General features: G+C 45.1%; 1 protein-coding gene and 1 long non-coding RNA gene across 6 annotated transcripts in view; one reads left to right on the top strand and one right to left on the bottom strand.

The window, feature by feature from the left end:
• Nucleotides 1-26,662, bottom strand: part of GPR55 (G protein-coupled receptor 55) — a 68,863-nt gene that overhangs the window by 37,781 nt on the left and 4,420 nt on the right. For 2 of the 5 annotated variants that reach the window (XR_005378792.1, XR_005378789.1), the window contains exon 2: nucleotides 7,865-8,260. Coding sequence is in view for 1 of the 5 variants with exons in the window: in XM_038574151.1 (XP_038430079.1) it covers nucleotides 7,414-7,450 (37 nt within the window). In the remaining 4 variants the exon portion in view is untranslated. Of the gene's footprint in view, nucleotides 1-7,413; nucleotides 7,798-7,864; nucleotides 8,261-26,662 lie in introns of those variants that run through there. The other 3 variants (XR_005378788.1, XM_038574152.1, XM_038574151.1) reach the window with 3 other exon arrangements.
• On the top strand, nucleotides 14,751-25,280 carry LOC102157358. The gene is made up of 4 exons (XR_005378795.1): nucleotides 14,751-14,934; nucleotides 17,743-17,818; nucleotides 24,343-24,443; nucleotides 25,211-25,280. It is a non-coding gene; the product is annotated as an uncharacterized LOC102157358 (long non-coding RNA).

Below are 26,662 nucleotides of genomic sequence, written 5' to 3' on the forward strand. Positions count from 1 at the left end.
GTGTATCAAGAGCCTTAAAAATAGCCTACCCTTCGACCCCCAAGGAACATAAACATCTATCAGTTCCACTTGTGCCAGATGCAGCTTGGAATGGCCTGGAAGCTGAGAGGTGAGGATTAGAAAGAACATTTCTCCCTTTCTTTGGGCCCTGAGAAGATTTTTTTTAATAACTTTATTTTTTATTGGTGTTCAATTTGCCAACACACAGAACACCCAGTGCTCATCCTGTCAAGTGCCCCCCTCAATGCCCGCCACCTAGTCACCCCCACCCCCCGCCGCCCTGAGAAGATTAAACTGGGGATGGAGGGAGTCCTGGACTTCAGGTAGACACCACATGGTCAAAGGTGAATCCTCTATGAAGCAGTAGGTCTACAGAGAGGGGGAAACCTGGGGGAGAGCACCTTGGGTGCCAGGAGCCTGAAAACCTGCTGGCCACTTTTGGTGTTCATGTTGGAATGTCATCCTGTTATCCCCACGCCTTCAGGAACATGCAATTAATGAGTACAGCCTGGCTTTAGCTGTGAGATCTGAGGGTCAGTTGGACTTTCGCCATCCCTTGAGTTCTAGATGAGATTGGCTCTTCCCTAAAGAGTCTAGGGAAGGGACAAAACCCTCCCTGGGAGGTCCTGCTCCATGGACTGGAGATGACCAAAGCCCTTCCAGCTTTTCTGCAAGTTCCCCAGGCAGGAGTGGCTGACACCTCCATGACCCCTCTTTGGCTACCACACTTGTTAGCCTCTTCCCAGAGTTCCCCCAAGACTCCCTGCCCACAAGCAGTCATCAGGGTCCTAGGTATTTCTGAAATTTGGGGGCCACATGAAGATGCGGAGGATTTATGTCACAGAAATACAAATGTTGGCTTCTCAGTCAAGCATTTCCCAAGCTAAAATGGCCATGGCCATTCTGTCCCTGGGGGACGGCCTCAGGCCTGCTTCCACAGGGGTTGCAGCACCTTTCCAGCAGGCTCCTCTCATGCCACTGCTTTTCTGACCCTTCTCTCTCTCTCTCTCAAGCCCCCAAGTTGTGATCCAGGTTCATCCTGACACCTCTAACCTCAGGTTCCACCTTCTGCCCTAACACTTGTCAACATGTTTCCCTGGCTAAGCGGACTTACAGTGACTTTTTCATCCTGTTTTAACTGAGCCTTGGGGGATCTGGGTGATGCCTGGGCCCACTCTTGGGTTGCAGGATCTCAGGGAAATGGACACCCCAGAGAAGCTAGTTCTGTGGTGGCCAGAGGTGAGGAAGGAGAGACACCAGCCAAAATGACCCACAACAACTGGGAAGATTTTGTGGATCATGGAATATTCCTCAGGGATTCTGAGGCGGGCACAATAACGCCCTGCCCACAGAGATATCCTCATACTAATTCCCAGAACCTGTGATGGTGTTAAGTCACATGGCAAAGAGAACCAAGGTTACAGATGAAATTCAAGTTGCTAATCAGCTGCCCTAAAAAATAGGGTGAGTAGCCTGTATTAACCAGGTGGGCCCAATATAATCACAAGAGTCCTTAGAAGCAGAAGAGGCTGGGGTGGCTCAGCGGTTTAGCGCCTGCCTTCAGCTCAGGGCATGATCCTGGGGTCCCAGGATCAAGTCCCACGTCGGGCTCCCGGCATGGAGCCTGCTTCTCCCTCTGCCTGTGTCTCTCATGAATAAATAAAATCTTTAAAAGAAGAAGAGGCAGGGACGCCTGGGTGGCTCAATCAGTTAAGTGTCTACCTTAGGCTCAGGATGATCCCAGGGTCCTAGGATTGAGCTCTAGCGTCGGGCTCCCTGCTCACCATGGAGTCTAATTCTCCCTGCCCCCTGCTCACACACACTCTCTCAAATAAATAAACAAAATCTTTTTTAAAAAAAAGGCAAAAGAAGGAGACAGGGAGAAAGTCAGAAGGGTACAATGCGAGAAGGACCCAACCCTTTGTTGCTGGCTTTGAAGGTGGAGGAAGGGGCCATGAGCCGAGGATGACAGGCATAGCAGCCTCTGGAAGCTGGAAGAGACAAGGAGATATGTTCTCCCCCTGGAGCCTCCAGAAGGAATGTGGCCCTTCTAACATCTTGATTTCTACCCAATGAGACCGTGTTGAACTCCTAACCTAGAGCTGTAAGATAAGAAATTTGTGGTGGTTTAAGCCACTGAATATGTGGCCATTTGTTAGAGCAGCCAGAGGAAACTGCCACAGCTCACAGAGACTATCAGGAAAGAGAACCTGGTGGAAATCTATGTATCTTGCTTGGGTCTCTGGGACTGTAATGAGGGCACTAAAGGCAGGACCACTCAGGAAGCTACAGAGATGAGGAACATCCAGGTTACATATGCCCAGTGTAGACCCCATCAAAGCCCACGAACATGAGTAAGTTTGAATCTACGCAAGACCAGAAGAGAGGGCTGGCGATCTGCAAGGTGTCTCAGAGCCACCTGCTCTCGGAGGATTCCCTTATTCTCGGAGGCAGGTCCTCAGTCTTGGAGGCTCAGAGATCTGATGGGTGGACCTCATGGAGCTCACATTAGTCAAGCCCATTCTGAGAACCAGGGCTCCCAAGGCTGCAGGCCTGAGGGCTTCTGATGACCAGCCCTTGTCTCGTTTGAGCCAAGATCCCCAGGAAGCAAACTCATAACCAAAAGGCTTCTGAGCAAGTTCTCTGACTTGAATATTTCACAGCCGTTGCCACACAGCCCGACAATCATGATCATAATAGCTGCCCCTAGCACCAGGTCCACTGTGCACACTCTTGGACCTGGTACCGCCCCCCCAAGCCCACCCCCTGCAGAGTGTGTAGATGAAGCTGCCAGTGGCACATCCCTGACAGTCCTTTTGCAATATTCTGACAATGACAACCAAGCCCTTGTTCTGGCCCAGGAGCCATTGTCTCCTGAAGGGGACTTGGCTTAGTGCTCTCACAGACCATTATCTGTGGATTTTAGCTTTCAGACAACAGACTTATTTCCATTCTTTCCATGCCATTGGCAGAAACCTAGTTTCTGTACAGTAGTTTCTGTACACTGTCAACATCTCCCAATTTATTTGTTCTTGAGACAAAAACAAAAACAAAAAATCTTCAGAGGCAGGGGTGTGACTGTGAACAGCCTAGGCAACCACACAGCTCTAGGGGCCCCACCACCCACCACCCACAGAAGCGACCTTTGTCTCCATCCCAGCAGGCTGCAAATACCAGCCTCCCCTCTCTTCAGTAGAAGCCCCACAGTGAGGGCAATCTAGCACCTCATAAACAAGTTGCTCCTGCTTTGTCAGTTTAGAAGCCTTTTTGGCTTGCAGACCAGTCCCTCCTTCTCTATTTTCCTCCCAAAATCTGTAAACCTTAGAGTCTCTGTAGTTTCTGGGACTCTGTCATGTTTGGCATCATTTTCAACATCCCAACAGAAAGCCAACCTGAGACTCCCCTTGCCCACTCACGTTTCCCCACTAAGTGGCTGTATAACCTTTGAGGGAAGGTATTTAACTACTTTAAGCTCCTTCCTTCATTTCACCACTATTTTTTGAGCACAATTAAGTGTCAAGCGGGGACTTAGAAGAGTTGTTAGAGATAGAGCAGTAAGGGATCCCTGGGTGGCTCAGCGGTTTGGCGCCTGCCTTTGGCCCAGGGTGCGGTCCTGGAGTCCCAGGATCGAGTCTCAAGTCAGGCTCCTGGCATGGAGCCTGCTTCTCCCTCTGCCTGTGTCTCTGCCTCTCTCTCTCTCTCTCTATGACTATCATGAATAAATAAATAAAATCTTAAAAAAAAAAAAAAAGAGAGAGAGAGAGCAGTAACCAAACAAAAATTTCAGCCTTCTAGGAGCTTACATTGCTCCAGTAAGAGGTGACAGATGATAACTGAAAACTAACATATATACAAGGTCAGGCCATTGACAGGTGCCAAGGAGACAATTAAAGCGGAGAAGAGTGATGGGGGTTGAAATTTGAAATACAATAGCCAGAAAAGACTTCCTGAGAAGGTAAGCAAAGACCTGAGGAAGCTGGCTTCAGTCCCTTGTTCGTAGATTAATAATGGCATTTACCTCACCAATCGTCATGTGGATCAATTAAGTCAACACAAACCATTGTAAGTGCTTCACTAATATTAGCTATTGTTATGATCATTAATGAATGCCTTTTTGAAGACTTTAGTGTTTTTCAAGTGTTCAATTTGGTTTGTGTTGGGAATTCAAAGATGGCAGCATGACATGCAAGCCAAGACAGTCTTTCAAAAACCGTAACACAGACATCACTACTCAGCTACTGCACTCTGCCTCCCTGCGTCAAGAATCCATCTTAATATAGTCCTCCAGAACCAGTCCTCATCAAACAGCTGGAATTGGCAGGCGAAAAGAAACTAACGTGCCATCCCTTGATGCAGGAGCTACAGCTAGGGACTGATTCATCTTTTGAACTCTCCCCACTACCCTTATCCATTTACTGCATAACAGTATCTCTGTCACCAAGAGCTGGAATTCCATCTCATTCATCCTTCCTGTGAAATGATCATCTCCAACCGCTTTGAGTGGCAAAGAAAAGAATAATTCGTGGTCCACTATTGACATTATGTAAGACAACATAAACCAACCTACGCTGTTCGTTGTCTAAATATTATGTTATTTCTTTATGGATCACCCAGTAAGAAGATCTTAACTTCCTACTTTCTATGTTTCCCTGATGTGACAACAGGTCTGAGTCACGGTTATGGGCATATGTGACAGGGGATCGGATGTTCTTGGGAAGGAAAGTGGCTTTCACCCAGACTCCTTGTTCTTCCCACATAATTGTGAAATCACAACATAAACATAGGCTTTTTTTCAACACACTTTCTTGAGCCTGTTGGAGGCAGTCCTAGTGTCCAAATACAGCAGCACATTAGTCGTATCACTACTCAGGGACCTCGTAAACATTAGCTCAATGGAAATCTTCTGGGAACTGTAAAGCAAAACCAAATATAATTCAAGTGTACAGAGTGATTATACTTACCTTTTACAGACCAGATGTCCATAAGGAAGACACACCAGAAACACAGCCAGAAAAGATGAGGCCTGTGTCTTCAAGCCAGACACTCTAATTTTCTTTTAAGAGGGAGTCTCAATGCCTAGGCTGGTCAGAAGTCTTGTCCTAGCATTCATCTGGAAGCTGGGTTTTCTTATGAACTTTTTTTTAAATACCAACTTTGAAAAAAAAAGTCAACATACAAATACTCGTTTATCCTTCACCGCTTTTTTCTAGATACACATCTGTGTATACCCACACCTTCTTTTTTTTTTTTTTTTTGCTGCTGAACGCTTCGAAAGCAAGTTGCAGACCTAAGATCACTTTCACCCCTAAATACCTCACGGGCTTCTACAAAAAGAAGGTGGGCAATTCTCATATATAACCAAAATAGCATCATCACAGGCAAGAAATTTAGCAGGGACACAATAATATTATGTAATAGATAGTCCTTATTCAAATTTCTCCAATTATATCCTAAATGTCCTTTATGTCTTTTTCAAAAAAAATACTCACTTTCATCCAATCAAGGTTCACACACTGTTTAATGTACTTTCACGTAGAGGTGTCCCTGCACCTTTTTTCATGACCCTGACATTCTTTAAGAGTTTTACGGACTATACTCCCAAATTCAGTTTGCATAATTTCTTCCTCGTGATGTAATTCAGATGAACTATTTTGGACAAGATGCTACTGGAGGTGATGTTGTGTCCTCCTTAATAGATCACATCAGGGAGCACATAATGTTAGTCTGTCTCACTATTTCTGAATCTGATTTTGACCATTTTGTTAAGGTGAGGTCTGACAGGCCTCTCCTGTCATTAATACATAATCTGTCAAAGGAGACTTTGATACTGTGTGAACACCTCACATCTGACAGCGCTTTGCTCCATGGCTTTAGCATCTGATGATGTTGACCGAATCCGTTATTATGGGAGTCTGCAGAATGGCGATTATCCAATTCTAATATTATTCCTTCTTTATTTATTAGCTGGCATTCCTCTGTGAAGACAAGCTGAAACCTGGGTCTCTGTCATAAATCCCATTTAAAACAGCAGGAAATCCTCTGCTGGAAGTACAATTAAGCATAATGTACTACGTGGTCTCCAGTTCCTTCTGTCATTGCTTCTTTTCCTCCAACTGCTCCACTCATTGAATGCTTTGCACTCAGCACTGTAGAAAGTGCTTTAGGCACACTGGGTCACTTAATTAATTCCCAACCACCCTGGGGGCTAGGTGGTAGCAGGCTCATCTGGCGGGGGAGGACACTGAAACAGAAGCAACTTGCCCGTGGTCATCTAGTAAGGGACAGATTTGGAACCCAGACACATTTGGCCAAAAAGGCTATATTCCTGCCCAGCAGGAACAAACCCCTGTGTTATCCCTTTTTGTAGGCATACATAACAATTCAGGCAGTAGCAGTCCTTGGTTTTTGTTGATTCCTAGAGAACTCTTCATCCTTCCTCCTTGAGTTATTAGCAGTGCACAGCAAAAAGGCCAGGGGAATAAAAATAGGGACCGTGGGATTATGGATCATTTTTATTTTCCTCTTTATACTTATCTGTATTTCCTAAATTTTCTACAAGGAACATGCATGGATGGTTTGGTCAAATTTCCAGTTGTCAGATTCAGAAAGGCTCTTCCCAGGAGCCATCTGTCCCTGTCGGGGCCTCGTGGATACATGCCTGGGCTGATGTGCTAGTAAGTGGCCTGTTAGTGACATATGTGATTCATTCTACCCCACACCAACTGGGGGAAAGGATCCAATTCAACTGACGGCCCATCTTCCCAGAGTCCTAATCTCGGGCTGGCTTTGTACAAGACTGCAGCAGCCATCAAGGACGGAGAAGACTGAGCCTTGGAGCTGGAACTGTTTACAAAGTAACGGCAATACAAGGAAACACAGCAGATACACTTTTTGCAGGACAAGATAAGAAATACTTGGCAGCAGAATGGCAGGAGCGGCCATCATCCCCAAAGGTCGGATACAGAAGTTACTGAAGCTTCAACAAACTTCTAGAAGGAAAGTCAGAATCACAGGCCAGAAAGTCATCACTCTTAAGAGCGTTTGTAAGATTCTGGGCCCTTATAGCTTCCTCATGTTTCTTATTTTTGTTACTGCATGTCTGTTTCCCTATAGTCCTCAGCAGGTGCAGGAGCGGGGGAGGGGGGGGAGGAGGGGGAGCGAAATGCCTTTAAGGAGGAAAAAAGAAGACTTAGGAGGAAGACAGAATCATAATACAAAACTGTATCACTCTGAATAACAAAAAGCCACCACAAGACAAGTCTTAGATGTAAAGAGCTTGGAAGTCGGTTACTTCCATCCTCACGAGATAAAAACCTGAGCAAACCGAAAACTGAGGTCATAGGCAAAACCACCAGGTTGAAATCTGGGGTGGGGGGGCGGAAGGGGGCAATACAGAAAAAACCTGTGACTTACCAGGAATGGAAGCAGCCATCAGAGCCAGCAATCCCATACAATCTGATGACTCTCCCGAAGCTGACAGTTAAAACCCCTGGAGTCCCACCCTTCCCTGGGATTTACTTCCAGGAGTCCCACCAGCCTCTCACTGTGAAGGTTCTGGAAAAATCCCCAGGCGTCAAGCAAGGAGAGGGAAAAGTAACCATTTTTAAACAGGCTCAGGGACAATGTAACCATTTTGAAAGGCCAGAGCATTTTGTTCTCTTTAATAAAGGGGTAAATCCAGAGAATCTGCTTTACCAGAGCCTTATCTGCCCTGGGGGCAGGACCAGGAGACAACTCCAACTCCTCCAGCCTTCTAGTCTCTGCTTTCACTACCCATTTGTTCTTGCAGGCTGTCAACCCCTCCCTTGACACATTAACCATAGTCATTTTAAACTCCCTGACACCCCCAAAATCGTTGTCCTACCTGGGTCTGGTTCTGATGCTTGCTTTGTCTCTTCAGACTACATAGTCGCCTATAGCATGGCTTGTCATTTTTGGTTGAAGGTTGGGTGTGATGCATGTGAAAATAGGACGTGAGCAAATCAGGCTTTAGTGTGAGGTTCTCTGATAATCTGGTGAGGATCGAGGCTGTGTTGAACATTTGCTGTAGTTGTTGGTGCCACAGACTTCAGTGTCCTCTAGAGGCCTGGTTTTATTTTTTTTCTCTTCTGTTGTTTTGGGTTTCCCTAATAACTCTATCTTAAATAATCTGTGTCTTGTAGGTCTGTCAGTCATAATCCACTTTTATTACACTGGAGTCTGTTGATGTGGTAGTAAGTGTAGTAGGTAGAATGATGTCCCCCAAAAAAGACATGTTCACCTGGAATCACAGAATGAGACATTAGTTGGAAATAGGATCTTTTGCAGATGTAAGTAGTTACGTTAACATGAGGTCATGCCTGATTAGGGTAGCCCCTAAATCTAATGATTGATGTCTTCATAAGAAGAGAGCACACAGGGATACACACAGAAAGAAAAACAATAAAGATACTGTTGAACTGAATAGCTCCATCAATCAACTGGATCTCAACGGCATTTACAGAAGACTTCACCCAACCACAGCATGATACATATTCTCCTCAAGCTCACATGGGACAGTCACCAAAAGAGACCACATTTTGGGCTGTAAAACAGATCTAAACAAGTTTAAAAGAATAGAAATCACATAAATTATGTTCTCAGATCACAATGGAATACTAGTAATCAGTAACAGAAAGATAGCTGCAAAATCCCAAAATATTTGGAGATTAACACATTTTTAAAAATTTTTTAAAGATTTTATTGATTTATTCATGAGAGACACAGAGAGAGGCAGAGACATAGACAGAGGGAAAAGCAGGGAGCTCGATGCGGGACTCAAACCCAGGACCCCAGGATTACGACCTGAGCCAAAGGCAGATGCTCAACCACTGAGCCACTCAGGCATCCAAAACAACATATTTTTAAGTGACATATGAATCAGAGAAGTCTCAAAAAATTATTTTGAAACTATCATAAATGAAAATGAAACAAAAACATCAAAATTTGTGGGATGCAGCAAAAGCAGTACGTAGAGAAAAATTTATAGCATTGAATACATATACTAGAAACAAAGACCTAAAATTAATGATCTAAACTTCTACCTAGACCACAAACCAGAGAAAGAAGAGTAATAGAAACCTAAAACAAGAGGAAGAAAACAATGGCAAAAAAATGAAGTAGAAGTCAATAAAATTGAAAACAGGAAATTTATAGAGAAAATTAATAAAACCAAAAACCTGTTCTCAAGAAAAAAAAAAGGCAATAAAATTGATAAACCTCTAGTCAAGCTAACCAAAGAGAGAAGACACAAATTACTAATATCAGAAAAGAAAGAAAGGCAGTCACTACTGATCTGGAGACAAATAGATTTTTTTTAAAGATTTTATTTATTTATTCATGAAAGAGAGAAAGAGAGGCAGAGACACAGGCAGAGGGAGAGACAGGCTCTCTGCGGGGAGCCTCATGCAGAACTTGATCTCGACACTCCAGGATCTGCCTGGGGCCAAAGGCAGATGCTCAACTACTGAGCCACCCAGTCATCCCAAATAAATAAAATCTTAAAAAAAAAAAAAAAAAAAAAAAAAAAAAGGAAAGATTTCACCAAGGGCCGTTGTGCCTTTAAAAAAAAATAAAATAATAAATAAAAATAAAAATTTTATTTTTTTAAATAAAAATTTTAAATAAAATAAACAACTTATCCTTTATAGTGCAGCACATAATGTGGATTTAAATGAGAATACTAAGCAGAAGCAGAATAGCAGAGATTAGATTTTATTACAATTTTAGTCTTCATAAAATTGTTTGATGTACTTGCATTTGTAACATTAAACTAAATAACTACGAAGGTGGGCTATCCAATTTTTAGTTATATAATTCAATTATACATTTACACTATGAGTCGTTCAAATAAGAGCCTAGTTTGGGGATTCTTTATATCTCAAAATTTTGGAAGTTTGAAAAGTTCCAAAGCCATGTAAAATAAAATCCATGACATATTTGATAAGGGATTGATACTCAGAATATATACAGACTTCCTAAAACTCAAAAACAAAAAAATAAACAACCTGATTCAAAAATGGGCAAACAACTTGCATAGATATTTCTCAGAAAAAGATACACAAATGGCCACTAAGCCCATGGAAAGATGTTCTGTATCACTCATCACTAAGAAAATGCAATCAAAATCACAGTGAGCTCAGGGGCACCTGGTGGCTCAGTAGGCGGAGCACGTAACTCTTGATCTCAGGGTTGTGAGTTAAAGCCCCATGTTGCATGTAGAGTTTGCTTAAAAATAAAATCTTAAACAGAGTCCAAAGAAGACATACAGATGCCTAGTAGACATGAAAAGATGCTCAGCATCACTCATCATCAAGGAAATGCAAATCAAAGCTACAGTGAGATATTACTTCATGCCTGTCAGAATGGCTAAAATCAAAAACACAAAAAACAAATGTTGCTAAGGATGTGGAGCAAAAGGAACTCTCTTGCATTATTGGTGGGAATGCAAACTGGTACAGCCACTGTGGAAAATAGTATAGCGTTTCCTCCAAACATTAAAACTGGAACTACCCTATGATCCAGTAATCGCACTACTGGGTATTTACCCAAAGAAGACAAAAACACTAATTCCAAAAGATATATGCATCCCTATGTTTATTGCAGCATTATTTACAATAGGCAAATTATGGAAGCAGCCTAAATATCCATAGATAGATGAATGGATAGAAAAGATGTGGTATGTATCACAACGGAATATTATCCAGCCACAAAAGAAGAATGAGGGCAGCCCCGGTGGCGCAGCGGTTTAGCGCCGCCTGCAGCCCAGGGTGTGATCCTGGGGACCTGGGATAGAATCCCACGTCAGGCCCCCTGCATGGAGCCTGCTTCTCCCTCTGCCTCTCTCTCTCTTTCTCTCTCTCTCTGTTGCTTATGAATAAATAAATAAAATCTTTAAAAAAAAAAGAAGAAGAAAAGTGAGATCTTGCCTTTTGCAACAACATGGACAGAGCTAGTGTATTATGCTAAGTGAAATAAGTCAGTCAGAGAAAGACAAATGCCATATGATTTCACTTATATGTGGAATTTAAGAAACAAACAAATGAGCAAAGGAAAAGGAGAGAGAAAGAGAGAAAAAAACCAAGAAACAGACTCTCAACTATAGAGAACAAACAAATGACTACCGGAGGGCTGGTGGATTAGGGGAAGGATGAAATAGGTGAAGGGGATTAAGAGAACACTTACCATGATGAGCAGAGTAATGTACAAATTTGTTGAATCACTATATTGTACATCTGAAACTAATATAACACTGCATGTTAACTATACTAGAATTAAAATTTTTAAACTTTTTTAAAAAGGATTTTATTTATTTATTCATGAGAGACACACAGAGAGAGGCAGAGACACAGGCAGAGGGAGAAGCAGGCTCCATGCAGGGAGCCTGACGTGGGACTCGATCCTGGGTCTCCAGGATCACGCCCTGAGTTGAAGGCGGTGCCAAACCGCTGAGCAACCCGGGCTGCCCAAAACTTTTTAAAAAGAGGGAAAAAATCACAGTGAGAAACCATTAGAATGGCTATTATAGATTGATTGATTAATTAATTAATTAATTAATGGGAAATAACAAGTGTTGGTGAGGATGCAGAGAAATTGGAACCCCTCGTGCACTACTGGTGGAATGTAACATGGTGCCACCACTATTGGAAACAGTATGGCAATTCCTCAAAGAGTTAAAAATAGAATTTCCAGGGACACCTGGGTGGCTTAGGCGGTTGAGCGTCTGCCTTTGGCTCAGGGAGTGATCCTGGGATCCTGGGATTGAGTCCTGCATTGGGCTCCCTGCGAGGAGCCCGCTTCTCTGCCTGCGTCTCTGCCTCTCTCTCTGTCTCTAATGAATAAATAAATAAAATCTTTAAAGAAAATAGAATTTCCTTGTGATCCAACAATTATATTTCTGGAATTGAAAAGAGCTGAAAGCAGAGACACAGTAGATATTTGTATACCCATGTTTATAGCAGCATTACACATAATAGCCAAAGGGTAGAAGAAAGTTGACAAACATCTATAGAGGAGTGGAGAAACAAAGTGAGTGTATATATATATATACAGTGAAATATAATTCAGCTTTAAAAGAGGAAATTCTGACATACACTACAACAGAGATAAATCTTGAAAATATTATACTGAGTGAAATAAAGAAGTCACACAAAGACAAACACTGTATGATTACAGTTATATGAGGTACCTAGAGTGGTCAAATTCACAGACCCAGGATCGAAAATGATGGTTGCCAGGGTCTGGGCTGGAGGAAGGAATGGGCGTTCATGTTTCATGAGTATGGAGTTTCAGTTTTACAAGATAAAAAAAATTTTGGACGTGGATGGTAGTGACGGTTCACAACAATGAAAATGAATTTTTTTTTTTTTTTAGATTTTATTTATTCAGAGAGAGAGACACACACACAGGCAGAGGGAGAAGCAGGCTCCATGCAGGGAGCCCGATGTGGGACTCGATCCCGGGTCTCCAGGATCACACCCCAGGCCGCAGGCGGCACTAAACCGTTGCACCACCAGAGCTGCCCTGAAAATGAATTTAATGCCATAAAACTATCCTCTTAAAAATGGCTAAAGCGGTAAATGTTGTTATGTATATTCTATCACAATTTTAAAAATAAATAATAGTGATAATTCACGATAAAGAGAGTAACCAGGGCAGCCTGGTAAATTATTGTCCAAACTGGGACACTTGGATTGTGGTAGTAGATGCTTTTAACAACTAGATCTGGACCCGCAGGGGTAACCTGACCTGGGAAGCTCAGGTTCTCCCGACATATCCTGCTCCAACCTCAGTTGAAACATATCTACCCATCTCAGTTGAAAGAGAGTGTCTTTTGAGTCTGGCAAATGTTCTGTAGGGTAACTAGGGCTCTCACAGTTAACAATGCCAAGAAATGATTATTCGTGTTTCATAACCTCAAACTTTTAAAATTTGGCCATGACACTTTTATTTTTAAAGATTTTTTTTTTTGAGAGAGAGAGTGTGTGTGTGTGTGCGTGTGTGCAAGCAGAGGGAGGGGAGAGGGAAGGGAGAGAAATCCTCAAGCAGACTCCCCACTGAGCACTAAGCATGGAGCCCCACTCATGCTCCACTGGATAATGACCTGACCTGAAAGCAAGAGGCAGATGCTTAACCAACTGAGCCACCCAGGCACCCGTGGCCATTAACCTTTTAAAACATACTTGCCACAGTAATTTTCAGATATATTTATGATTTGTGGTTCTAGCCTACAAGTCCCTTCTACTTTGGGACTCTCACCTTTGGTCAGTACACGTATGTGGGACACACCTTTCCTTCCTCCCCTCCATGCTATCTCAGTTGCATCCTTCCTTTAAAGCAGCTCCCCCACAAATGACCCCCTCATCTGTCCAGGCTTACCTGATCCATGAAATGGGATTCCCCCACTTTTCACACCTCGCTTTATTTGGCATAAGGATTACACGAGATAAGACCTCAATTATTGAATGAATGTAATTAACATCTGGCTTGGCTGCCAACCCCTGAAAACAGCCATGATTAAAATCATTAATAGCCATAAGGAAGACTAGCTGGGCCTCCCTTCTTTAAACTCCTTGGGTTTAGGGACGCCTGGGTGGCTCAGTGGTTGAGCATCTGCCTTTGGCTCAGGGTGTGATCCTGGAGTTCTGGGATCGAGTCCCACATCGGGCTGCCTGCAAGGAGCCTGCTTCTTCCTCTGCCTGTGTCTCTGCCTCTCTCTCTCTATGTCTTTCATGAATAAGTAAAAAATCTTAAAAAAAAAAAAAAACTCCTTGGGTTTACAGGAGTTTGTGGGGGGCTTGGGGCTTAGGCTTGTAGAAAGAATCCAATTTGATTCTTGGGTACAGCGGGAACAGACATTCCTCTGACTGTTTTTTCATATGCAGGAAGTGGTAATTCTCACCCTCCCTGGTCTTGGCCTCTGACTCACTGGGTTCCCCAGTCCCCAGGGCCTGGTCTCCTTGCCGCTAAAGGCCCCAGGCGGGGCAGTAAGGTGTCTGGCTCCCCTGGTGGGGGAAAAAGCTCCCCTGGTGGGGGCCAACGCTGGTCCTGAGAAATGCTACTCTTCCTTTTCATGTGGTTTTGTCAGGATGCCTGGACCCCTCAGGCCTGGGCCAGGTTGTCTTAATCATACAGATGGTTGTAGATTGAAAACCGTCCTAAAGGTCACCTGTCTCATTAAGAATTTCACACCCTTCCCCCCAAGTTCATAATGTCACCTCTGTGTTTCTGTACTCCTGTGTGGGACTATATGCAGGAAAGTTTCCATTTGAGGTTTCCTGCAAACTCAGCCAACATCATGCTTCATAGACACCAGGATTCCTCTCCTAGAGCCATGAATCCCAGGGATCACCAACTTAAAAGACAACAAAGACAAATCTTCCAGGGAAACGGAAGCACTAGCTAGCCTCATGAAACCAAAGGGCGACACTAGAGCATACAAGGTCCATCGCAAGCTCGTGACCAAAGCATGGGCTTTGGCCACTTAACCACCAGGATGGCTAGGATCAAAGACACAGAAAATAAGTGTCGGCAAGGACGTGGAGGAATCGGAACCCTCACACATCGCTGGTAAGAACCCTGGAAACAGTCTGGGGGCCCCTCAAAGGGTTAATCGTAGAGTCACCCTATGGCCCAGCCGGCCCACTCCTAGGTGCGCGCCCAAGAGAATAGAAAACAGGTGCTCGGATGGGTATAAGATTTCTGTAAGAAGGCTCATAGCAACACTGTCCGCGGCGGCCCGAAGTGGAAGCAGCCCAGCTGTGCAACCAGCCGAGAAATGGTTAAACGGGCTGCAGCGCAGCTGTGCCTGCCGTGAGCTATCTGGTCATGGGAAGGAATGAAGTCCCCAGGCATTTGCAACACAGGTGAACCTTGAAAACATTAAGGCAAGTGATGGAAGCCACGCATCAAGGGCACGTACGTATGATTCCATTTATATGAAACGTCTAGAAATCCATAAAGACATAAAGCAGCTTGGTGATGGCCAGGGACTGGGGGAAGGGGAAGTGGGGGTGGGTGACTGCTTAATGGGTATGAGGTTTCCTTCTAGGGTGGTGAAAATGTGGTTATACAGCATCGTGAATGTGTTGAAAGCCACTAAATATACACTTTAAAATGCTTAGTGTTGAGTTTTCTGTAATGTGAATTTTATCTCAATTTTTTTAAGTGTGTGTTTTGACTGAGGCAAGTGTTTGTCACAGAAACTGCTTCTCTCCTTGCAATATCTCTTTTTTAAAAAAGAAGATTTGCTTTATTTGACAGGGAGAGAGAGAGAGAGCACACAAATGGGCAGAGGGGCAGAGGGAGAGGGAGATAGTTTTAGCTGATGGTTAAAACTAACCGATGAGCAGGATATTCAGTTGATGCCAGGGCCATATGAGGATCCCACGAACTACTTCCTTTCTTTCTTAAAAAAAAGGGGGGGGTTATTTATTCATTCACGAGAGACACACAGAGACACATCAGGCTCCCTGATGCCCCGCTGAGCAGAGAGCCCGATGCAGGGCTCGATTCCAGAACCCTGGGATCATGACCTGAGCCAAAGGCAGATGCTTAACAGATGGAGCCACCCAGGTGCCCCATCTCCTTGTGATATTTCTTAATCCTCCAGGATCAGCACCCCATCTCCAAAGCTACCCACATCCCAAGAGTTGCCCGAGGACTGGAGTCCAGGACCAGAGAACTCAGCCTGCTGCATGACCTTCACCCTACTTTGGGTTTTCATCCTACTGCTTTCTCATCACTCTCAGAGTCTGGGGGTCATGCAAGCCCCGGGAGGACCTGGGTATTCCCAATGCCCTGGCATCAAAGGTGTCACGGGGCTTCCCTAATACTCAGCACCATAGCTGGTGCCAACAAAAGCCAACACTGAATGGATTCCATGTGGTCAGAGCGTTCTCAAACAGGAGGAAATGAAAGTGAGAACTGGAGGTCTAAATTAAATGGGTAGCAAAGTTCAGGGTGATATGAAAAACTCTACTCTCATTGTATAAGCAAGAGGAGACAATGAGGGAAGCCTGGGTGCTCAGCAGTTGAGCATCTGCCTTCATCTCAGGGTGTGATCCTGGATCTGGGATCGAGTCCTGCATTGGGCTTCCTTCAAGGAGCCTGCCTCTCCATCTGCCTATATCTCTGCCTCTCTCTGTGTCTCTCATGAAGAAATAAAATCTTTTTTAAAAAAAGAAGAAGAGGGATCCCTGGGTGGCGCAGCGGTTTGGCGCCTGCCTTTGGCCTAGGGCACGATCCTGGAGACCCAGGATCGATTCCCACGTCGGGCTCCCGGTACATGGAGCCTGCTTCTCTCTGCCTGTGTCTCTGCCTCTCTTTCTCTCTCTGTGACTATCATAAATAAATAAAAATTAAAAAAAATATTTAAAAAAATAAAAAATAAAAATAAAAGAAGAAGAGAAAGAGAGAGAAAATGAGAATGCATGCATTATTTTCATGAAAAGAAACACAAGAAGTTAAAACAGATACTAATGAAAAGGATATTTTTCTTAAGATTTTATTTATTTATTCATGAGAGACACAGAGAGAGAGGCAGAGACACAGGCAGAGGGAGAAGCAGGCTCCATGCAGGGAGCCCGTTGTGGGACTCAATCCGGGGACTCAAGGATCCACACCCTGGGCCAAAGGCAGGCACTCAACCGCTGGGCCACCCAGGCATCCTATGAAAAGGATTAACCATGTTGGGGAGAGGAAACAACGTGGAGGGAATGGGAAGGTGGTGAGACTTCGCTTGTATACCTTTCTATATCATTTTAATTTTGAACCATATAAATGTTTCGTGTGTGCAAAAAACAAAATTTTGCAAGGATGGGATAAGGTAAATCCCACCACAGAGTTCAAACAGGAACAAAACAAATGGATTATATATCTGACTGATAACCACACAGAGCAGGGAATGAACTCGAGTACTCGGACTGTACATCCCTAATAGGATCTGTTCTAAGAACAAAATCAACTGAAAAAAAAAAAAAACCAAAAAACTTATGTTTTACTTAGTAGATGTATTATTAGTAATACTATTGGTCTTGTAATTCTGAAACTCTTTTATGCATAATATAATATTAAGGAAATACATATTTTACTGTAAGAGAAAAAGAACACTAGTAATAAGTAAAAGCAGTTAAAGAAAAACCCTACGATGTTAAATTTGAGGTGGAAAGATCAGTTTGAACTCATGATTGTTTTAAAAATGAGTTTCCAGTTTCTGTTCGCTGACAGATCTAGAAGCAAAAACATTCCTGTAGCAGTGAACACACATCACACTGTGTGCTCTTCTTTTCTAGCCGTCGTTCCCCACTAAGGGAGCCAGGACTCCTTGAAGACATGGTTATTTCTGGGTCTGGGGCTAAAAACATACAGCATGAGTCCTCTGCAGAGTATCCTGTGGTGCCAAGGGATGCGGGAGCTTACCTGAAAGACCTCCATGGCTCGCTGTGGGACCACATGAACACCAAAAGGGATAATGAGAGTGTCCACTTCGAACACATTTTGTTAAAGATTTTATTTATTTATTCATGAGAAACACAGAAAGAGAGAGAGGCAGAGACACAGGCAGAGGGAGAAGCAGGCTCCATGCAGGGAGCCCGATGTGGGACTCGATCCCCGGTCTCCAGGACCAGGCCCTGGGCTGAAGGTGGCGCTAAACCGCTGAGCCACCCAGGCTGCCCCACATTTTTTTTAAATCCATGAATCCACAGTGATTTTTTTTTTTTTTAGGGGAAAAAGATGGGGTAAATTCCAGCTCGTAAATGTGGAAGGAATCAAAGAATGAACCACCACCGCTTGCAATCAGGTAAGCCTCGTCTCTGACGGCTAAAACTCTCAGGTGAGTGGGATATTCAGTTGACCCCAGGGCCATATGAGGATCCCACAAACTACTTCCTACTTTTCTTTAAAAATATATATATATTTTATTTATTTATTCATGAGAGACACACAGAGAAAGGCAGAGACATAGGCAGAGGGAGAAGCAGGCTCCCTGCGGGACTCGATCCCAAGCCTCCGGGATCATGATATGAGCCAAAGGCAGACACTCAGCCAACTGAGCCACTGCAGCATCCGCATGGGCTACTTCCTAATCACCAAGGAGGAAACGGAGAACATGGCTCAGCATCACCAAGAAGGCACAGCCTGATGTTATCTGCCCTCTGATGGGTTGGTTACCAGGGGCGTACACACCACACGTCCATAGTGCTCGTGCCCGACACACTAGGCCGGACAGTAGCCATGAGTCAATCAGCAGATTAATCCTGCCTGGGTGACAACCTCCGAGCCAAGTGGCAAAGACTCTTCAAAGGAGCCAGTGTCTGGAAAACAAACCAAGAGCAACAGCAACAATGGAAAGGTGGCCGACCGTTCTGGGTCCCAGGAGACGAAAGGGACATAACCAGATATCATACAGGAACCTCGGCCGGATTCCCAATAGCAGAGAAAAAATCCAGGTTTAAAAGACATTTGGGGGACACTTGTAGAGAGTTGAATACAAATGGTGTAGGGGATGCTGGTACGGTTGTCAAAAATGGTATTGTGGTTTTGCCGCAGAACATCCTTATTCGGAGATGCTGAGATACTCAAAAGCGAAGCACCAAGATGTCAGCAAGTTGCTTGCAAATTGTTCAGCAAAATAAAATTATGTAAAATATACAGAGAAAGGGGAAGAGAAAGAGAAAGCAAATACGGAAAAATGTTAACAGTTGGAGAATCTAGGGAAAGGTGTGTGGGGGGGTAGTATTTAATATAGTCTTTTTTCAACTTACCTGCAGGTTTGATGATTTCAAAACAAAATGTCAGGGTGGGGGGGCGATGGGGGGCGGACGGAGCAGGGCAGTAGAGCTTGCTGCCAGACCCACGCAGGCTGCCACCCACACAGGAAGTGTCGAAGGGCTCCCTAAATTACACTGGACTAACCCTATCCTTTGAAGTCGGCCTGCAGGCAGCGGGAAGGGTGTGCATTTCACGTTCCGGGAACCCCTTGGCCCCATTCAGCACCCACCCGTTACAGACACTTTGAACCCAACATGCTTTGGAAAACTTGGGGTTTTTTAGAGATTTTATTTATTTGAGAGAGAGAGAGAACATGAGCAAAAAGAGAGGGAGAGGGAGAAGCAGGCTCTCCCTATGATGCAGGGCTCAATCCCAGCTCCCTGGGATCATGACCTGAGCCGAAGGCAGACACACCTATCCAGCTGAGCCACCCAGGGGCCCCTGGAAAAGTTTAATGAATGGAAAACACAGCTGGCAAACAGGTGCAGAAGAAGAGTTTCCCAACGCCCCAAGCATGATGGGGATTCCACGCCCGTGCCAGGCCCCAGGACCTGTGAGGCTTCTGGGGGGTTCCAGCCCTGTGCTCAGGTGGGGAGGGGGGTCTACCTACCATACCAGGGGCTCCCCTTTCTTATCATCTAGGTCACCTGGGGCTCTTCCTAAGTGGACCTCAGACTCTGTTGGGGAAGCCTTTCTCTTTAAAAAAAAAAAAAAAAAAAAAGATTTTATTTACTTACTTGTGAGAGACAATGAGCATGAGCAAGGGGAGGGGCAGAGTGAGAAGGAAAAGCATCTCCCCGCTCAGCAGGGAACCCAAAATGGGACTGGATCCTAGGATCCTGGGATCATGTCCCCAGCCAAAGGCTTAACTGAGCCACCCAGGCACCCTGGAGAAGCCTTTCTATTTCTTTCCAGAACCACCCTGGCTCAAAACAGCATTTGCTTATGCAATCACTCATTTATTCTGATATTTGACAAGTATTTCTTGAGCACCCAGGCACTGTTTGGGGCACTAGGGACCCCCCCAGAAAAACAGCAGCCGTAGTTTCTCTTCTCGAGGCAAATTGCAACCACGACAAGGGCCACGGGAGGTGGGGGGTGGGGGAGGAACAACAAGGTGCCCACAGCCAGTGAGGGGCGAACTGCTGAGGTGGCATTTCAGTGACAAGCGGTTGTTTTTCCTGCTTGTCATGGTTGCAATTTGCCTTGAGAAGAGAAACCACGGCTGCTCCTCCACCCCTGCCAGGACACCCATGAAGGTCTTTGGTCCTGGGCAGTCCTCTTTCATTTCGCCCTTCTGTGGTCTCAGAAGGAGGCTCTGGGGAGCATCCTGTATCCCAATGGCAAGGCTTCTCTAGAAGCAGGGGTGGTGGAGGGGTGGAGGAGGGGAACAGCTTGGGGACACCCGCACTGACACTCTCTGTCTCTCTCACACACACACACACACACACACTCGTGTGCACGATTCTGTTTCTCAGGATTTGCTCTCTCACAGGTGTTTGATTAACTATGTAAAGGTTGGGGACCATTTTATTTACTCACATTTGGATGAGGGAAAACTTAGTATTTGTGCCGGAGAACAGAACCCTTCTCTGCTACTCTCCTGCCCCACGGTTCTCCTAAGAACAGGAAATTCTTAGTGCAAATACTTTTCACGTGGAACAAAATGAGAGAACCGTCTCACTTCCAGGTGGACATGGAGCACAATGGGGCAAAATCGGGCAAGTGTAGAAGAAGAGTAAACCCCCAGGAATTGGTAGAGAATGTGGTTTGGGGGACGCCTGGGTGGCTTAGTGGTTGAGCGTCTGCTTTTGCCTCAGGGTCCTGGGATCCAGTCCTCCATCGGGCGCCCAGCAGGGAGCCTGCTTCTCCCTCTGCCTGTGTCTCTGCCTCTCTCTGTGTGTCTCTCATGAGTAAATAATCTGAAGAAGAAGAAGAAGAAGAAGAAGAAGAAGAAGAAGAAGAAGAAGAAGAAGAAGAAGAAGGCGGAGGAGGAGGAGGAGGGAGTATGTAGGATTCTTCGTCGTTATTCTTCAGTATATGCCTACGCATCAACTCTCCTCCCCTCCTCCTCCCCCTCATCCTCGCTCCTCCTCCTCCCTCCTCCTGCCCTCCCTCCCTCCCTCCCTCCCGCTCCCTCCCTCCCTCCCTCCCTCCCTCCCTCCCTCCCCTCCCTGCCCTCCCAGAAAGAAAGAAAGAAAATGTGGGTTGGGATGTGTATTCATCTCCTAGGGCTCCTGCAACAAATTACCATAAACCGGGTGCCTCACACAACAGCAACTGATTGTCTTGCTTCTCTCAAGGCTACAAGTCCAGAGTCAAGGTGTCAGCAGGGCCACACTCCCTCCGGAAGCTCTGGGGGAGATTCTGTTCCTGTCTTCCAGCTTCGGGCGGCTCCAGGAGTTTCCTGGCTTGTGGCTCCATTACTCAGCTCTTTGCTTCCATAGTCAAACAGTCTTCTCCTCTTCTGTCTGGGTGTCTCTCCTCTGTGTGTCTCTTGTAAGGACACTTGTCATTGGATTTAGGTCCCATCTGGATAATGATCCCCCAGACAGATCTCATCTCAAGATCTTCAACTATGTCTGCAAAGAGCCTTTTCTTTTTCCTTTTTCATTTTTTTTTTTTTTTTTTTTAGATTTTGTTTATTTATTCATGAGAGACCAGAAAGAGAGAGGCAGAGACACAGGGACACAGGCAGAGGGAGAAGCAGGCTCCCTGCAGGAAGCCCGATGTGGGACTCGATCCCAAGACTGCAGGATCACGACCTGAGCCAAGGTAGATACTCAACTGCTAAGCCACCCAGGCATCCCATGCAAAGAGCCTTGTCTCAAATTAGGTCACATTTGCAAGTCCCATGAACTATAATGTGGACATATTGTTTGGAGCCACCATTCAACCCATTACAGGATGAGACTCTCACAGGACACGGGGTGGGGTGGGAGGCAGCGGTTACACTTGCTTTCTTTCTGTCGTGGTGCTGGTAGATTGTGGTCAAGTCCACTCATAATAGAACTGCGCTAAGAAACCCATCACTCCCTCGGCTCTCGCCACTTCTCAAGAAGAAAATAGAAGGCATTCTGGGAAATGCTGCTAGGCCCCAAACCCCTTCCCAGCTATGAAAATGATATCCCCTAGTCAGGGCCCATTTCCAAGTATCTCCCTTTTGCTGGCCACTGCAGACCCTGACTAGCACATCCTTCAGTGGACTCCGTGACCTTGGACCTTGACCTTGTTTGACCCCCTGGACAAGGATTTGCTACCTGCCCACTTTATGCTGGACCCAGGCTTCTGAGAAAATCCATTTGGCAATTAACCCTGATCATGGCTTTGGCTTACTAGCCTTGGACTCTGCTCTGTGAAGTCCCAGATTTCCTGGGGGTGAACAGGAAATTCAAAGGTCACTACAAGAAGCTAAAATCCCTGTGGCCAAAATCACTCTCAGAGATCACCTTTAAATCACTGAGAGTCAGATCTTGAGGCTCTAAAGCAAAAATCAGTTTGTTCACTTGCACTGTTAGGTAGGACATTCCTTGCCCTGGAGCAGATCTAGTTTGAAAATGGAGGTGAGGGGGAGGGAAGGGGGATTTTTTTTCTCTTTTATTTTTTCATTTCCAGATTTCATAGTTGGCTTTCCTACATTATGGGCATGTGCATGGCAACTCACTGTGTATTTTTCTTCCCGATGAGCTACTCTCTCTCGGGGGAGGTCAGTCTTAAGGCCTTCAACTGATTGGATGAGGCCATCCAAAGTCTGCTTTATCCAAGCCTACTGATTTAAATGTTAAACCTATCAAAAAATACATTTATAGAAACATCTAGAATTTTTTCTAAAGATTTTTATTTACTTGCTCATGACAGACACACAGAGAGAGGCAGAGACACAGGCAGAGGGAGAAACAGGCTTCCTGAGGGGAGCCTGATGTGCGACTCAATCCCAGGACCCCGGGATCACGACCTGAGCCAAAGGCAGACACTCAACCATTGAGCCACCCAAGTATCCTAAAACATCTAGAATTTTTGACCAAATATATGGGTGCCACGGCCCAGCCAAGTTGACACTTAAAATAAACCATCACACTCCCCAACACCTGCTTAACACCATGTGAAATTATAGTATTATAATTAATTATAGTATTGTTCAACCTGTTTGTCGTTTGTCTCTCTTTCTCTTTTTTTTTTTTTTTTTTTCTCTCTTCTTCCAGAATATAAGCTGGAGGGCAGGGATCTTATCCCCAGAGTCCAACCCAGCACCTGGCACAGAGAGGGTCTTAGAGTATTTGTTGATTGAATGAAAAATATTTACTAAACCTTTTTGTTTAACACATGCTATGCCAAGGTGTGGACTAAGCTCAACTGGCCAGCAGTTTAAATCTCCGAGCATCACACACAGGTTGAATGTATTCATTTCTCCCTCGTTGGGAATTAGACCCTAACATCCCGGAGCCAAGGAGTGGGCCTCCCCTCCTCTCTCTCTTGAGTCTGCCCACAGTTGAGTGGGGCAAGTCTCAGTCCCGGGGCAAGGACTGAGTCCCCGGAGGCATCTGAGCTGAGTCAATGAGGAGATGCCTGGGGTGAAGTCGGAGGAAAGGGAGCAGGACCCTCAGGACGCAGCAGGTGGCTGCATCTCCCTTCAGCCACGGACGCACCCAGTCACCAGCAGTCAATAGAAAGGGGCGACAGGTGCGCTTTGGAGATGGAGCTCTTACTTTGCACCCAGCTCTTCCTGAACCCCTAGCTCTGCCCCTGGGGAATCCTCAGTGCCACTTGGATCCAAAAGGCACCTGGATTCCGAGAGGAGGCACCGTATGTAGTAGGTCTTTCCCTCTCCCCCGACGCTCGGATCCCGGGCCTCCCGGATCGCAGCCCGGCAGCGCCACCTGGTGGTCGGCGTCCTCACCGCGCGGGAGGGCAGAGTTTATGGGGCGGGTGACCTGGCCCCGGGGAATCCAGACTACCTGGGGGCACACCTCTATAACTCATCCTTCTTTCCAAGGCAGAACTCCCGTTGATTTCCCTTTTTATTTCAAGAGTAGTGTATATTCATTATAAAAAAAACACTGGTAAACAAACAAAATCCCACATAGACGGTTGCTGGATAAAAAGACAAAAAAAAAAAAAAAAAAAAAACAACCCACAAACAGGGCCTCCTGTTAAATTTGGATTTTGGATAAACAATGAATGATTGCGTGGGACTTGCTTGTTCTAAAAAATTATTTGCAGCTTATCTGAAATTCAAATTTAACTGGGTGTCCTATATTTTTATTTGCTAAACCTGGCACCTCTATATCCATAACCTAATTACACTCAGTTAACACATTGAAGTGTATTTACACAAAATTTTTAAAATCCCTATATGTACAGTATTTTTACCCCAAAAGCAGAAAGAGACTCATAAGGTAGGCTGGCTTGCAACCTAATTTTTCCATATAACTACATCCCATGAACATCTTTTAATAGCAGCAAATGTTTTCTTATAGCCTCGTTTTTTATGGCGGCATAAAATAAGACATCTGGATATAATTATAGTTTCCTGATTTCCTTCTTTTTTTCAAGGGCCCAACTGCTCTGGTCCTCCCTTGGGTCCCAGGACTGCACCACTGGGCTTGCTCTCCTCTGCCCTTGCTGTGGGAACCAGTCTGAATTCTGCAACACAGGTAAGCAACAAACAAGTGCACCTTTCCTCAGGAATTAGACTCTGGAGTCAGAGCCTCCCTGCTACTCTGCACTCGACAGCACGGGAGGCCGGGAGGCCATGGACATGGCCTGGAGCTGCTCAGTGTAGCCTCCTTGATTGCAGAGTGGGGCTGGTGATCATGGTAGGGTTATTGGGAGGATTAGTCTTTCTCTTCCTCAAGAGATGGCAACCTCCAGGTGGGCAAGAAACTTCCATGTCTGTCACGGTCACCATCCTATCCTTATAGGATACACTTAATGCTTGCACATCCTCAGGCACTCCAAAAAATATATTGACCCAAATGAGCAATATTCAGATGCTCTCCCACAAGAGGAAAAGGTGTGACCGTCCACTTTGGGTTGGAGGGATCATGCAGGGCTGTCAGGATCTGTTAGAAGATAAACTGAGGCATATTAAAAATTGTAAGCATGTATGTGAGCAAAACTCAACTCAAATCCAGCAGCACCAAACCAAAAGTGATTAGGGGCCCTTAACTGGTCAGGGCCATGGGAAAGGCAGAGAAAGTGCAGAAGCAAAGATAGGAAATTATTTGATTGAGTGTAGTTGAAAGCTTCGTTGGCTGTTCGTGATTGGTGGGCCTTAGCATTTTAATTTCTTAACCCTGAGGCATTTACGGGCTTAGATTTTGGTTTGCTGACACAGGCCACCGCATCACCAGACACACATCAGTCTAATGGCTTCCTTGTTGAATTCATGCAACAGCTCTGACCTGCGTTCTAACCACAGGGTCCTGAGCAGCGAGCTTCACCTACCTGGCCTCTCCCCAAACGACACAGCTCCCACACTTCTGGCTCAGGTAATCCAACCAGTAGCTTGGTGAGCTCCTTCTGCAGCAGAAAAGGTTAAGTCTGTCCAGTGTCCGGGTGGGCTTCAGGTTAGACAGACCAGACTGGAATCCTTGCTCTGTCCCTTTCTGGCTACGTGACCTCGTAGTAGTTTCTTATTGCTGCAAATGACCACACTCTTAGCATCTTAACACAGCGCAAACTGGCTAACCTACAGTTCTACAGGTTGGAAGTCCGACACAGCTCTCACTGGATGAAAACCCAGGTGTTGGCTGCGTTGAACTATGTTCCTTTCTGAAATCTCTGAAAATCCATTTCTGCTCTAGACCGAATGCTTGTCTCAAAAATTCACATGTTGAAATCCCAAACCCTAACGTGATGGTATTTAGAACTGGGGCCTTTGGAGGTGATTAGGTCTTGAGGGTGGATGGGATTAGTGCCCTTCCAAAAGAGATCCCAGGGAGCTTCCCGACCCTTTCTACCATGCAAGGACACAGCAAGAAGAGGACTATCTATGAACCAGGAAATGGGTTCTTGCCAGACACTAAATCTGCTGGCACCTTAATCTTAGACTTCCCAGCCTCCAGAACTATGAGAATTACATTTCCGTTGCTTATAAGCACCCTGGTGTGTGATATTTTGTCATAGCAGCCCAAGACGACTAAGACAGTTCTCTCGCCTTTTCCAGCCTCCGCATTCCTTGGCACCTGGCCTCTCTCCTCCATCCTTAAAGCCAACACTCTTGGTGTTCCTCTATAGCCACATCTCCCTCTGACTCATCCTTTCCGCCTCCCTTTTAGAACCATTGGGCCTACCTAGATAATCCAAAATAATCTCCCTATTTTAAAGTGAGGGACTAGCAACCACAATTCCATCTGGAACTTTAATTCACCTTTGTCAGGTAACCTAACAAAATCACAGGTTATAGGATTAGGACATGGGACGCACCTTTGAGGGACATTCTGCTGCCTACCATGACCTATAGTAATTATATAACCTCCAAGACTCTGTTTCTTTTCCTTTTTTAAAACTTAAATTCAGCTAATTCACATATAGTATATTATGAGTTTCAAGTTTCAGAGATGGAGTACCTGGTGCTCATTAAATCTCGTGCCCTCCTTCATGCCCATCACCCAGTTACCCCATCCTTGCATCTCCCTCCCCTGCGACCTTCAGTTCATTTCCTATGGTTAAGAATCTCTTATGGTTTGTCTCCCCCTCTGATTTCATCTTGTTTTTTCTTTTCTTCTCTTCTCCTGTGCTCCTCTGTTTTGTTTCTTAAATTCTGCCTATGAGATCATATGACAGTTGTCTTTCTCTGAGTGACTTATTTCGCTTAGCATAATATCCTCTAGTTCCACCCACATCATTACAAATGGCAAGATTTCTTTTT

The sequence above is a fragment of the Canis lupus genome, chromosome 25, assembly GCF_011100685.1.
Source record: "Canis lupus familiaris isolate Mischka breed German Shepherd chromosome 25, alternate assembly UU_Cfam_GSD_1.0, whole genome shotgun sequence".
NCBI lineage: Eukaryota > Metazoa > Chordata > Mammalia > Carnivora > Canidae > Canis > Canis lupus.